Source organism: Nerophis lumbriciformis, linkage group LG23 (genome assembly GCF_033978685.3).
Source record: "Nerophis lumbriciformis linkage group LG23, RoL_Nlum_v2.1, whole genome shotgun sequence".
In the NCBI taxonomy this organism is placed as follows: domain Eukaryota; kingdom Metazoa; phylum Chordata; class Actinopteri; order Syngnathiformes; family Syngnathidae; genus Nerophis; species Nerophis lumbriciformis.
This window is the reverse complement of record NC_084570.2, coordinates 30360719-30375064: the sequence shown is the minus strand read 5'-3', so window position 1 is coordinate 30375064 and position 14346 is coordinate 30360719. Positions and strand designations below refer to the sequence as shown.

At 43.4% G+C, this 14346-nt stretch overlaps 1 protein-coding gene across 2 annotated transcripts in view; it reads left to right on the top strand.

The window, feature by feature from the left end:
* Positions 1 to 14346, top strand: part of dgkab (diacylglycerol kinase, alpha b) — a 90605-nt gene that overhangs the window by 55740 nt on the left and 20519 nt on the right. For both annotated transcript variants that reach the window (XM_061984785.2, XM_061984784.2), the window contains 3 exons: positions 3886 to 3974; positions 10550 to 10660; positions 10736 to 10834. In XM_061984785.2, coding sequence (XP_061840769.1) covers positions 3886 to 3974; positions 10550 to 10660; positions 10736 to 10834 — 299 coding nt within the window. The remainder of the gene's footprint in view (positions 1 to 3885; positions 3975 to 10549; positions 10661 to 10735; positions 10835 to 14346) is intronic.

The window sequence follows — 14346 nt, the reverse complement described above, 5'->3', positions numbered from 1 at the left end:
ATTCCAAAGTCAACTTTATTATAAGAAAAGTGAAGAGTTTGGGAACAACAGCAAGTCAGCCACCAAGTGGTAGGTCACGTAAACTGACAGAGAGGTGTCGGCGGATACTGAAGTGCATCGTGCAAAGACTTTCTGCACAGTCAGTTGCTACAGAGCTCCAAACTTCCTGTGACCTTCCAATTAGCCCACGTACAGTACGCAGAGAGCGGGGCGTGGTTAGGGCGTGGTTAAGAGGGGAGGAGTATATTTACAGCTAGAATTCACCAAGTCAAGAGTTTCATATATATATATATATATATATATATATATCTAAGAAATACTTGACTTTCAGTGAATTCTAGCTATATATATATATATATATATATATTTATTTTATTATATATATATGTATATATAAATAAAAGAAATACATGAATTTCAGTGTTCATTTATTTACACATATACACACACATAACACTCATCTACTCATTGTTGAGTTAAGGGTTGAATTGTCCATCCTTGTTCTATTCTCTGTCACTATTTTTCTAACCATGCTGAACACCCTCTCTGATGATGCATTGCTGTGTGGCACGCACAAAAGTGCTTTCATCAAATGCATTAGAGTCTGGAATTTTCCATCTCTCCCGAGCATGGCCCAAAACCGGTCAATCTTTGCTTCCTGAGGAAGATCTTCAGTGCCAAGCACTTGGTAGTCCACTACTTCTTCCTGGAGGCTATCCAGGTCCAATCGCAGCTGCGGCTTGGAACTTACAAGCTGTTATGAGAGTAGCGTATGTGTGTGTGTGGCCCTTTAATAGGTGAGCATGTGAGGAGAGTGACGTCAGTGAGTGTGTGGGCGAGAGAAGAGAGGGAGCGGTAGCGTTAGTGCGGGCGGGGACTAGTTTGTTTTGTGTTGGATTGGCTGTGTGCAAGCAATCAATAAAGCAAAATTTGCAACTAATCGCCGGACTCAGGCAGGAAAGGTGCAACAAAGCGTATTTCTTCATCCTACTCGTCGTCGGCGTCGCCACGACTGTATCTTCCTCATTCTTCTGCTTCGTCTCCTTGTTGTGTGCGCAGTTGTGCACTGCACTCTCTAAAAGCCGTATATGTTATTGATGTTATAGATGGCAGTATTGTCCTGTTTAAGAGTGTCACAACATTGCTGTTTACGGCAGCCGAACTGCTTTACGGTAGACAAAAAACGTGACTGCTGCTGTTGTGTGTTGTTACCGCGCTGGGAGGACGTTAATAAAACTGCCTAAAAATAAACTCACATAAGAAACCAAGAACTCGCCCTCGATCATTCTACAGTTATAATGTGATTGGGCAGGGACACTGTTTATATCGTGGGAAAGCGACTCAGGTCCGCATGGAGCTGGAGGGGGCGTGGCCTCCAGCTTCGCCTGAATTTCGGGAGATTTTCGGGAGAAAATTTGTCCCGGGAGGTTTTCGGGAGAGGCGCTGAATTTCGGGAGTCTCACGGAAAATCCGGGAGGGTTGGCAAGTATGGCATTCACTCAGACATTATTGTGAGGTTTTGTATTAGTGTTCCTAAAAATAGATATACCGGCCCCCCAGACACATTTTTTTCTCTAAATGTGGCCCCCGAGTCAAAATAATTGCCCAGGCCTGATCTAAGCCATACATCACCAAGTCCAATGCAAAGCGTGGGATGCAGTGGTGTAAAGCACGTCGCCACTGGACTCTAGAGCAGTGGAGGCGCCTTCTCTGGACTGATGAGTCACGCTTTTCCATCTGGCAATCTGATGGGCCAGTCTGGGTTTGGAGGTTGCCAGGAGAACGCTACCTTTCGGACTGCATTGTGCCGAGTGTGATATTTGGTGGAAGAGGAATTATGGTGTGGAGTTGTTTTTCAGGAGTTGGGCTTGGCCCCTTAGTTCCAGTGAAAGGAACTTTGAATGCTCCAGGATACCAAAACGTTTTGGAAAATTCCATGGGATGGCACTTCAAGTTCATATGTGAGTAAAGGCAGGTGGCCAAATACTTTTGGCAATATAGTGTATAATGCACTTTTGCATATGCATCCACGTTTATGGATGTATGTTATATTGTCTTTATATTCCAGCGAGTTAATCCGTTTTTTGGGGGGGAATTGAGGGAATTATTTAGATGCGTTCAAGAGTCTGATGGCCTGAGGGAAGAAGCTGTTACAGAAAACAGTCCTTGGTGGGGGTGTGTGGAGTCTCTGCAGATTTTCTGAGCCCTGGTCAGGCAGCGGCTTTTTGCGATTTCCTGGATAGGAGGAAGAGGAGATCCTGATTATCTTTTCCGCCGTCCTCACCACTCTCCGCAGAGACTTCCAGTCTGAGGCACTGCAGGCTCCAGTCCAGACAGAGATGCAGTTGGTCAGCAGGCTCTCTATAGTGCCTCTGTAGAATGTGATGATAATGGGGGCTGTGCTCTTTTCATCCGACGCAAAAAATGCATGCGCTGCTGAGCTCTTTTTACAAGAGCTCCGGTGTGTAGGGACCAGGTTATATTGTCAGTTATCTGCACTCCCAGGAACTTGGTGCTGCTTACCATCTCCACCGCTGTGCCGTTGGCGAAGAGTGGAGTGTGGCTGGACTGGTGCCTCCTGAAGTCGACGATGATCTCCTTGGTCTTGTCGACATTGAGGACCAGGTTGTTGGTTCTGCACCAGTCAACCAGATGTTTCACCTCCTCCCTGTAGTCCATGTCATTGTTGTCATGGATGAGGCCCACTACTGCTGTGTCGCCCGCATACTTTACAATGTGGTTAGTAGTGGACCTGGTGCAGCAGTCATGGGTCATCAATAGCAGCGGACTCAGGACGCAGCCCTGGGGGGAGCCGGTGCTCAGGGAGATGGCACTGGAGGTGTTGTTGCCCACTCTCACAGATTGGGGTCTGTCTGTGAGGAAGTCAAGCAGCCAGTTGCATAGGGGGGTACTGAATCCAAGGGGGGCCAGTTTGCTCACCAAGTGCCAAGTAATCAGAAGATTCTTCACGTTTTTGCATGCGGTTTGCCAACTCAGAAGAATATGACCGACTCAGTTTTAGGTTGGTAGCAAACATGGCGTCCTGTTGTCACTGGGCTTTTGACCAATCATTTAGGACATACCTGGGCAAAATACGGCCCGCGGGCCACACGCGACCCATTAAGATTTTCAATCCGGCCCACTGGACGTTCTACGTAAATTTTTTAGACCTTTAACATCAAAATTGTTGCCGCCATTATGATGTGGAGTGCTGTTTTTAAATGACCGTAAGTCTTGAACTATAGAAAGTATTTCAATGGTTGTAATCTGCGCTTTTGAGTGTTATAGGAGTTATTCTCGTCACAGCAGCTTAGACAAGGAACAAACCAAAGTGGGAAGGGTTTGTTTTTAGAGCGGTCAGCCCGGAACACGTGTGTCAGAAAGTTAAAAAGTTAAAGTACCAATGATTGTCACACACACACGAGGTATGGCGAAATTATTCTCTGCATTTGACCCATCACCCTTGATCAACCCCTGGGAGGTGAGGGGAGCAGTGAGCAGCAGCAGTGGCCGCGCCCGGCAATCATTTTTGGTGATTTAACCCCCAATTCCAACCCTTGATGCGGAGTGCCAAGCAGGGAGGTAATAAACAGATGTGGAAGCAAATTTTTACAACAAATTTCTGCATAAAAGTGATAATATATCATATTGTAGGTATTTATTACACTTTGCATTTTTTGTTTTGCTTTACTTGTTTGTCAAAGATGTTATGGAGGAGCTGGTCTGAGACGTAAAAGAGGCGCGACGTTCCTATGTTGTTAATATTCAGTGTTTTATTGTTCATAGTTAATATTGCAAATCCCATTTTCTTTATTTTAACGTACAAATACTGTACAAAAAAGACTATTTTAGTAATATTTTTTTCTCATTTTTTTCTGCCCTCAGGCTGCAAGTATACTGTCCACAGTCAGTGTGCCAACAAGAGTCGTGAACCCTGCGCTCCAACGTTTGTCAGCGCCGCACATAAATTTAGGGTGAGAAGACCACCAACTTTGACACCGACTCACCTACCAAGTATGTTTTTTCCCACAGGTGTGGACTGCGGCAGGCGTAATCTATGAAATGCCACAATTTAGGACAAAAAGTTGGTACTTTAACAGAAGATCAGCCACATTGAACACATTTGTATTTACAACATATGTGACATCGCACTTATTTGGTGAAAAAACGTTTTAAGGTACAGTAGGAAAGGGATTCGTCGCAATTTACCCGACACATGAAACGTGACAAATTAGGGGGGGTGCGTTGTCCACTTTAGCCGCCAGATAGCAGTACAGTGGTGCCTCATTTAAAGCTGGGGTTACGTTCCGTGTAGTAGAAGTAGATTTCCCCCCCCGTTTTTTTTAATGTGTTTTCGTTCATTATGTATATTTTTTGTTTACACCACACGTGTCAAACTCAAGGCCGGGGGGCCGACACGTCATTTCATTTATAAGCCTGGGAATAATGTGGATACTTCATCTTTCTTACTAAATGTTTTCATTGTTTCCATTTTGACAGAAAACAATGTATGTAATACAGGAAATTTCATATGTTTTAAACTTTGATGTATATACAAATATTCAATTGTGTTTGGTGTGAATCTTTGGGCACCTCCCCATTCGATTCCGATTCTTGGGGTGAGGATTTGATTCATAATCGATACTCGATTCAAAACGATTCTCGATTCAAACTGATTTTTGCAATGTATTATTTGGTGTAATAACAACACCTTAACAAAACAGCTTACAGGTTACAAAAACTCCTTTTGGTTGCTGACGGATGACACATACGTGCACCAACAAAGCATGAAGATGGCCTAACATTTTTTTTTTTTAATTCGCCAAAAAAATTTAAAAAAAATAGATTTTTGAAAATTACTAAAAAAATCGGTATTCGAATGTGATTAAAAAATAAACATTTTTTAGCACCCCTAATTATTATATACTAGTGTTGTCCCGATAACAATATTTTGGTACCGGTACCAAAATGTATTTTGATACTTTTCGGTACTTTTCTAAATAAAAGGTACCACAAAAAATTGCATTATTGGCTTTATTATAACAAAAAATGTTAGGGTACATTAAATATATGTTTCTTATTGCAATTCAGTCCTTAAATAAAATAGTGAACATACTAGACAACTTGTCTTTTAGTAGTAAGTAAACAAACAAAGACTCCTAATTAGTCTGCTGACGTATGCAGTAACATATTGTGTCTTTTATCTACCTATTATTTTGTCAACATTATTAAAGACAAACTGTAAAAATTGATTATTAATCTACTTGTACATTTAATGTTAATATCTGCTTACTTTCTCTTTTAACATGTTACATGTACACTTCTGTTAAAATGTAATAATCACTTATTCGTCTGTTGTTTGATACTTTATATTAGTTCTGGATGATACCACAAATGTGGGTATCAATCCGATACCAAGTAGTTACAGGATCATACATTGGTCATATTCAAAGTCCTCATGTGTCTAGGGACATATTTTCCGAGTTTATAAACTTAATATGAATTTTTTAAAAACGAAAGAAGATTTTGTGATGCCAAAAAATATCGATGTAATCATAGTAGTATCAACTAGATACGCTCCTGTACTTGGTATCATTACAGTGGATGTTAGGTGTAGATCCACCCGTGGCGTTTGTTTACATTGTGACGCCGATGAGCTGTTGCATCCTCCTACGGTGTGTAGTGAAGCATGTTTAGCTATTCCTTGTCCTCCAGTGATAATGATACTTGTAAAAAACATACTTTATATGTATACTGTATGACAGTTTGTAAAAATAACAATAAATACTTAAATATCTGCTTGTCACCTTGACTTACGACTTCAAAGCAAGTTATCCATCAATTTGTAAGTACAAAAATCAAATAACCAAGTGCATAGGCAATAATATAATGAGGCGATTATACTTTTATATTCTTACATTCACTGGTACAAGCGGCCCTCTGCGATGTGGCACTCCCATGAAAACAAGTTCGACACCCTTGGTTTACACTGTTTTTTCATTTACAGGATGTTTTTTTATTTTGTTTTTTTTGTTTACAGTACTGTACAGTATATGTTTTTTCCGTTTAGAGTACTGTACAGTATATGTTTTTTCTTTTCTTATATATGTTTTAAGGCTGTAAAACCTCTAACCACACACTTTAAAAACTTTTCTCAGACAGGCATTAACATTTTCTCACATTTCTCTCGTTTAAACACTCTCAAAGTTCAAACCTTCGTGGATTTAAAAAAATAAGTAGAGTACACTACCGTATTAAAGAATGAAACTAAAGATCAAAACCTGTTTTTTAGGGTCTAGGTTTTTTTTTTTACCTATAAATAAGCCCGGGTTTTATCATAAAGCCCGCAGCATTTCCACACATAACCAGAGTCACACAATCTTTTTGGGCCTTAAATCCTGCGCTTTTGGCTTCGTCCTGCATTGTAAAGGTGCGAGAGGGCATTCGTTTCCAAAATAAGCCTGTCTCATCCATATTAAAAACTTGTTCAGGATTATATCCCCCACCACAGTATGCATTCTGCACTGTACAGCAGTGGTCCCCTACCACCGGGCCACGGCCCGGTACCGGTCCGTGGATCGATTGGTACCGGGGCGCACAAGAAAAAAAAAAAAAAATAAATAAAATATATATATATATATATTTTTTTTTAATTAAATCAACATAAAAAACACAAGATACACTTACAATTAGTGCACCAACCCAAAAAACTTCCCTCCCCCATTTACACTCTGTCATGTCTGTGTAATCATGTTTTGTTTTAAGTCATGTTTTGTTTAGTTATAGGACTCTTTAGTTTCTGTCTTTTCACTCCCTTGTCTTGTTTCCATGATTACCCCATTAGTTTCACCTGTTCCACGTTTGGACTCATTGTGCACTCTTGATTGTCACCATAGCAACCCATTAGTTTTCACCTGTCACGTCACGCAACTGTTTCACGTCTTGAGTCACGCACCTGTTTTCGTTAATCATGTCTGTAGTATTTAAGTTCAGTGTTTTTCAGTTTGTCTTTCTGACGACCTCACCACATTTATGCTCTGTCCATTTTTTCATGTCCATCGTTCACGCTGCTCCTTTTTTGTCCATGCCAAGTAAGTTTTCTTTATTCAAGCCATAGTTTGCAAGTTTTGTTTAATTGTTCATAGTTTATTCTCCGCCACTGTGCGCGCTTTTTGTTTGATCCTTTTTTTGTATTTATAGTTAATACATAAATCATGTACCTTCATTCCCGTCTCGCCCGTGCCAACTTTCCGTTGCATCCCGGAAAAGCAAACACCCAGGATCAAGTAATGACAGTAGGTCGTCAGCAGACCCGCTTTTCCGTAAATCAGTTGGCCGAGTTGGACAATGTGGATGAGGCTTCTTGGGCGGTCCTGTGCGCGATGGAGGAGGAAACGCTGCGCTACTCCTCCGTGGAGTACAGAGACTTCATTTGGTCCCAGGACGACACAGCGTCACCTCAGCCACGGAAGCGCCGCCAAAGACGAAGGACGTCAGGAAGAACTTCCGCGAGCCTGCAGGACACGCCGCTCCCACATGCCCCTCCCCCTCCGGGCGGAAGCAAGCAACAGCCAGCCCGGCTTCGCCCTGATGACGTCAAAAACCAGGATTTTTTTTTTCTGAATTATTTTTCTTTTGATTCCCCGCTCCCCAGGACTCAAGCCACACCCAAGACACAAAACAATTTTTTTTCACCCACTCAATCCCAGGTACAAAAAAGACAATTTGGACAATTTAATGGGGAAGTTTCTACCCTCCTCCGCCCACCCCTACAGAGAGTTCCAGACCGCAGGGAGCGCGTCTGGTATCCGCCCCTTGAGCGGGGGCTAGGGCTGGAAATTGTTCAGGTGGGGTGGCTCAGCATGACCATGCCAAGCCACAGCCTCCAGCACGGCCGCCACCACAAATCTTCCGACCTGCCAAGCCACAGCCTCCAGCACGGCCACCACCACCGGTCTTTGGCCATACCAAGCCGCAACCCCCAGCTAAGCCACCTCCACCTGCACCAGTAGCAGCACCACGGCTAGAACCACGGCTAGCTGCTCCAAGGCTAGTACCACGGCTAGCTGCTCCAAGGCTAGCTCCACGGCTAGCACCTGTCGCAGCACCACGGCTAGCACCTGTCGCAGCTTTACGGCTAGCACCTGTAGCTGCTCCACGGCTAGCACCTGTCGCCGCACCAAGGCTAGCACCAGGTCCTCCACGCCAAGACCAAGACCCTCCACACCAAGACCAAGACCCTCCACGCCAAGTCCAAGACCAAGACCCTCCACGCCAAGACCAAGACCCTCCACGCCAAGACCAAGACCAAGACCCTCCACGCCAAGTCAAAGACCAAGACCCTCCACGCCAAGTCCAAGACCAAGACCCTCCACGCCAAGTCCAAGACCAAGACCCTCCACGCCAAGTGCCGCCAGTCGCAGCTCCAAGACGCCAAGTGCCGCCAGTCGCAGCTCCAAGACGCCAAGTGCCGCCAGTCGCAGCTCTAAGACGCCAAGTGCCGCCAGTCGCAGCTCAACGACGCCAAGTGCCGCCAGTCGCAGCTCAACGACGCCAAGTGCCGCCAGTCGCAGCTCAACTACGCCAAGTGCCGCCCGTCGCAGCTCAACGACGCCAAGTGCCACCAGTCGCAGCTCAACGACGCCAAGTGCCGCCAGTCGCAGCTCAACGACGCCAAGTGCCGCCAGTCGCAGCTCCACGACGCCAAGACCCAAGCCAAGACCTAGACCAAGACCCGCCATGCCAAGACCAAGACCCGCCATGCCAAGACCAAGACCCGCCATGCCAAGACCCGCCATGCCAAGACCCACGTCTAGACCAAGACCAAGACCCACGCCTAGACCAAGACCAAGACCCACGCCTAGACCAAGACCAAGACCCACGCCTAGGCCAAGACCAAGACGCGCCACGCCGAGCTTCGCCGCCTGACGCCCCACGTCGAGCTTCGCCGCCTGACTCACCACGCCAAGCCACGCCTGCCACGATGACGACACGCCTGCCTCCTCGTCGGCCACGGATATGGCCGCTACCTGGTCGCCCGCCACGCCAAGTGCGCCCACCTCCCAGTCGGCCACGAATGTGGCCATTCCCTGGGCGCCTGCCTCGCCTGCTGCAGCGGCGTTCCACTCGCCGCCGCCACCTAACTCTGCCCCGGTGGATACGGGGACACGTGGTCTGGCGACCCACCGCCATGTCCCCCTCCCGCCCTCCCATGACTCTTGTTAATTTTTTTATGGACATCTGGTATCTGTCCTTAAGGGAGGGACTCTGTCATGTCTGTGTAATCATGTTTTGTTTTAAGTCATGTTTTGTTTAGTTATAGGACTCTTTAGTTTCTGTCTTTTCACTCCCTTGTCTTGTTTCCATGATTACCCCATTAGTTTCACCTGTTCCACCTTTGGACTCATTGTGCACTCTTGATTGTCACCATAGCAACCCATTAGTTTTCACCTGTCACGTCACGCACCTGTTTCACGTCTTGAGTCACGCACCTGTTTTCGTTAATCATGTCTGTAGTATTTAAGTTCAGTGTTTTTCAGTTTGTCTTTCTGACGACCTCACCACATTTATGCTCTGTCCATTTTTTCATGTCCATCGTTCACGCTGCTCCTTTTTTGTCCATGCCAAGTAAGTTTTCTTTATTCAAGCCATAGTTTGCAAGTTTTGTTTAATTGTTCATAGTTTATTCACCGCCACTGTGCGTGCTTTTTGTTTGATCCTTTTTTTGTATTTATAGTTAATACATAAATCATGTACCTTCATTCCCGTCTCGCCCGTGCCAACTTTCCGTTGCATCCCGGAAAAGCAAACACCCAGGACCAAGTCTTGACACACTCATTCACACTCATTCGCACAAAAGGGTTTTTTCTTTCTGGTATTAATATTTCTGGTTCCTAAATTATATATCAATATAGATCAATACAGTCTGCAGGGATACAGTCCGTAAGCACGCATGATTGTATTTTTTAATGACAAAAAAAATAAAAAAATACATTTTTTAAAAAAAAGGTTGGGGACCACTGCTGTACAGGACACATGGCATGAAGAACATTGATTGACAATGGTCTACAGTCCCTTCGCGAGTCAGGACGCGGAACACAATGCACATTCATACACTGTAAAAAAAAAAAAAAAAAAAGCATACAACACTGTAAAAAATTACACACACAAAAAAAATCAGTTTAAAGTGAACCGTGTTGTAGCGAGGGAACACTGTGTAGTGTTTCGTGGCAATTCTAACTTTGACCACAGCACCAGTTGCAATGTGGATTGGCGCTTTCCATTATTTTCAGCAGACTGCATTGCAAATTGATTAACCCCTCCTCTTCCAGGAAAGGGGCCATATGAATCCCTCCCCTACTCTATGACAAATCATTTCATTGGCATACTAAATAAGAATACCAGTCAAGGAAGGTTTCAGGAAATGTGGCCCTCAAAACAATTCAGGTTTTAATCCGATGAAGGCATGAATTGTTTACTGATTCACACCTCCGGGTACGCTGACCTTTCCTTCAGCTTGACCCCTGTTGTACTTTTCTTTCATTCTCAGGTACCGTGCCACGACTGGGTCCGAACCGACCGCAGCGCCTCCAAGTGTCAAGTTTGCCAAAAGAAGATTACAACTTTAACCGGACGGCGTTGTGCGTGGTGTCATGAAATAGTGAGAACGACGCGTCAGCATTTTTTGAAGAAAGAATGACAAAGTGCTCACGCAACCTTGCGTTTCCCCTTTAAGCGCCATGAAGAGTGCGTTTTCTCCGGGTTGTCAACCTGCGACCTTGGACCCCTCAAAGATCACATACTCCCTCCTTGGGCCATATTCGCAGACTCCAAGGTAAAACACTATCTTATGCTTCTTATGCTGCTTTTTATGGACGCATAATTACTGTACTTTTTGGGCTATGGAGCGCATAGGTACTTAAGCCGTCCATCCATCCATTTTCTACCGCTTATTCCCTTCGGGGTCGCGGGGGGCTCTGGAGCCTATCTCAGCTACAATCGGGCGGAAGGCGGGTACTTAAGCCGCACCCACCAATTTTTAGAAGAAAAATTATTTCTACATACCATATACAGGTAAAAGCCAGTAAATTAGAATATTTTGAAAAACTTGATTTATTTCAGTAATTGCATTCAAAAGGTGTAACTTGTACATTATATTTATTCATTGCACACAGACTGATGCATTCAAATGTTTATTTCATTTAATTTTGATGATTTGAAGTGGCAACAAATGAAAATCCAAAATTCCGTGTGTCACAAAATTAGAATATTACTTAAGACTAATACAAAAAAGGGATTTTTAGAAATGTTGGCCAACTGAAAAGTATGAAAATGAAAAATATAAGCATTTACAATACTCAATACTTGGTTGGAGCTTCTTTTGCCTCAATTACTGCGTTAATGCGGCGTGGCATGGAGTCGATGAGTTTCTGGCACTGCTCAGGTGTTATGAGAGCCCAGGTTGCTCTGATAGTGGCCTTCAACTCTTCTGTGTTTTTGGGTCTGGCATTCTGCATCTTCCTTTTCACAATACCCCACAGATTTTCTATGGGGCTAAGGTCAGGGGAGTTGGCGGGCCAATTTAGAACAGAAATACCATGGTCCGTAAACCAGGCACGGGTAGATTTTGCGCTGTGTGCAGGCGCCAAGTCCTGTTGGAACTTGAAATCTCCATCTCCATAGAGCAGGTCAGCAGCAGGAAGCATGAAGTGCTCTAAAACTTGCTGGTAGACGGCTGCGTTGACCCTGGATCTCAGGAAACAGAGTGGACCGACACCAGCAGATGACATGGCACCCCAAACCATCACTGATGGTGGAAACTTTACACTAGACTTCAGGCAACGTGGATCCTGTGCCTCTCCTGTCTTCCTCCAGACTCTGGGACCTCGATTTCCAAAGGAAATGCAAAATTTGCATGGTTGGGTGATGGTTTGGGGTGCCATGTCATCTGCTGGTGTCGGTCCACTCTGTTTCCTGAGATCCAGGGTCAACGCAGCCGTCTACCAGCAAGTTTTAGAGCACTTCATGCTTCCTGCTGCTGACCTGCTCTATGGAGATGGAGATTTCAAGTTCCAACAGGACTTGGCGCCTGCACACAGCGCAAAATCTACCCGTGCCTGGTTTACGGACCATGGTATTTCTGTTCTAAATTGGCCCGCCAACTCCCCTGACCTTAGCCCCATAGAAAATCTGTGGGGTATTGTGAAAAGGAAGATGCAGAATGCCAGACCCAAAAACGCAGAAGAGTTGAAGGCCACTATCAGAGCAACCTGGGCTCTCATAACACCTGAGCAGTGCCAGAAACTCATCGACTCCATGCCACGCCGCATTAACGCAGTAATTGAGGCAAAAGGAGCTCCAACCAAGTATTGAGTATTGTACATGCTCATATTTTTCATTTTCATACTTTTCAGTTGGCCAACATTTCTAAAAATCCCTTTTTTGTATTAGCCTTAAGTAATATTCTAATTTTGTGACACACAGAATTTTGGATTTTCATTTGTTGCCACTTCAAATCATCAAAATTAAATGAAATAAACATTTGAATGCATCAGTCTGTGTGCAATGAATAAATATAATGTACAAGTTACACCTTTTGAATGCAATTACTGAAATAAATCAAGTTTTTCAAAATATTCTAATTTACTGGCTTTTACCTGTATATATATATCAGTGACGTGCAGTCACTAGAGGCAGGTGAGGCGAGGCCTCACCTGCCATCATGGAAAGAAAAAAAATGTAAAAAGAAAAAAAAAAAATTAAATTGTTATAGGTATCCAGTGATTATATTATAACGTTATTTTCCATTTAACTTCACCAGTTTTAGATAATTTTTTTTCAAAATCGCTGAATTTTCACATTTGCCGTTCAAATACTGAGAAGAGACGGTGCGGTGAACAGCAGCCAGTTGAGGCACGTCACTCAGTGCCGCAACATGGATTGCGCAATGACTCGGCTAACTGCTGGCCTGCTGTGCAGTGAGACTGTATTGCTATATGAACTATATTATACATTTCCATAGTTTAGTTAGCTGAGGTATATAATGTACAGTGTCTTTTGTCAACAACTGTATGTGTGTAAAGTATTTTTTGTGCTGAGCGATCATAAAACGGCTGCAAAAGACGCACTGGCTGAGGCTCGCTTCCTGCACCCCTGCCGTAGAATTGTTATATCAACTAAAGCCCACACTTAAACTTTCCACGTGCAAGATTGAATCTATTTAAAACAATTATTTCATATGAAGCCAAAAAGTGCAAAAACAATAATGTTGGTGTTGGACAGTGTTGGGTTAGTTACTGAAAACCAGTAACTAGTTACAGTTACTAGTTACTTTATTTCAAAAGTAACTCAGTTACTAACTCAGTTATTTACACCAAAAAGTAATGCGTTACTGTGAAAAGTAACTATTTAGTTACTTCTTCTACTTTTTTTTTTTTAAAGCTCCCATTAATGCCCTTTTAGCCTTCATTTCAGTACTGTTATTGCACTGGAGAATAATACAATCTGTTGATCAACTTGACATACATTTGCATCACTGAACTCTGCTAAGCAATGTGCTCTACATACAACACACAAAGACAAAGATATGTTTCAAAGGGCCAATTTATTTCAGGCCAGAACAAATTGACCAAACTATTTTAAATAGCTGCAACATAACATACATAAGTAACAAACAGCATAATAACACTAACACTAACCACGTTAAACCCAGATTCCGAACTAACAAAGGTCTTAACTCATTCTCTTTCTATGCCACTTCAATATGGAATGCACTCCCAACACGTGTAAAAGAAAGGGCATCTCTATCCTCCTTCAAAACCGCACTAAAAGAACACCTCCAGGCAACTACAACCCTAAACTAACACCCTCCCTTCCACATAATACCTCTTCGGATTGTAAATAATCAAATGTAGACATTTTTCTTATACTTTCTGATCTCTATCTCTGTGTCCACTACTTGCTATACATATCCTACCAAGTCAGTCCTACACTGTTTCAATGTCCATTTCTCTGATGATGCAATTGTTGATGACTGAAGTGTTGATACCAACCAAACCTAACCCCCTCCCACCCCCCTCCATATCCCACACCCCGGATTGTAAATAATGTAAATAATTCAATGTATATACCCTGATGATTATCTTGTGTGATGACTGTATTATGATGTTAGTATATATTTGATAGTATATATCTGTATCATGAATCAATTTAAGTGGACCCCGACTTAAACAAGTTAAAAAACTTATTTGGGTGTTACCATTTAGTGGTCAATTGTACGGAATCTACTAATAAAAGTTTCAATCAATCAACAACTGTAGCTGTAAACCTGGCTTCACCTAAGGAAGG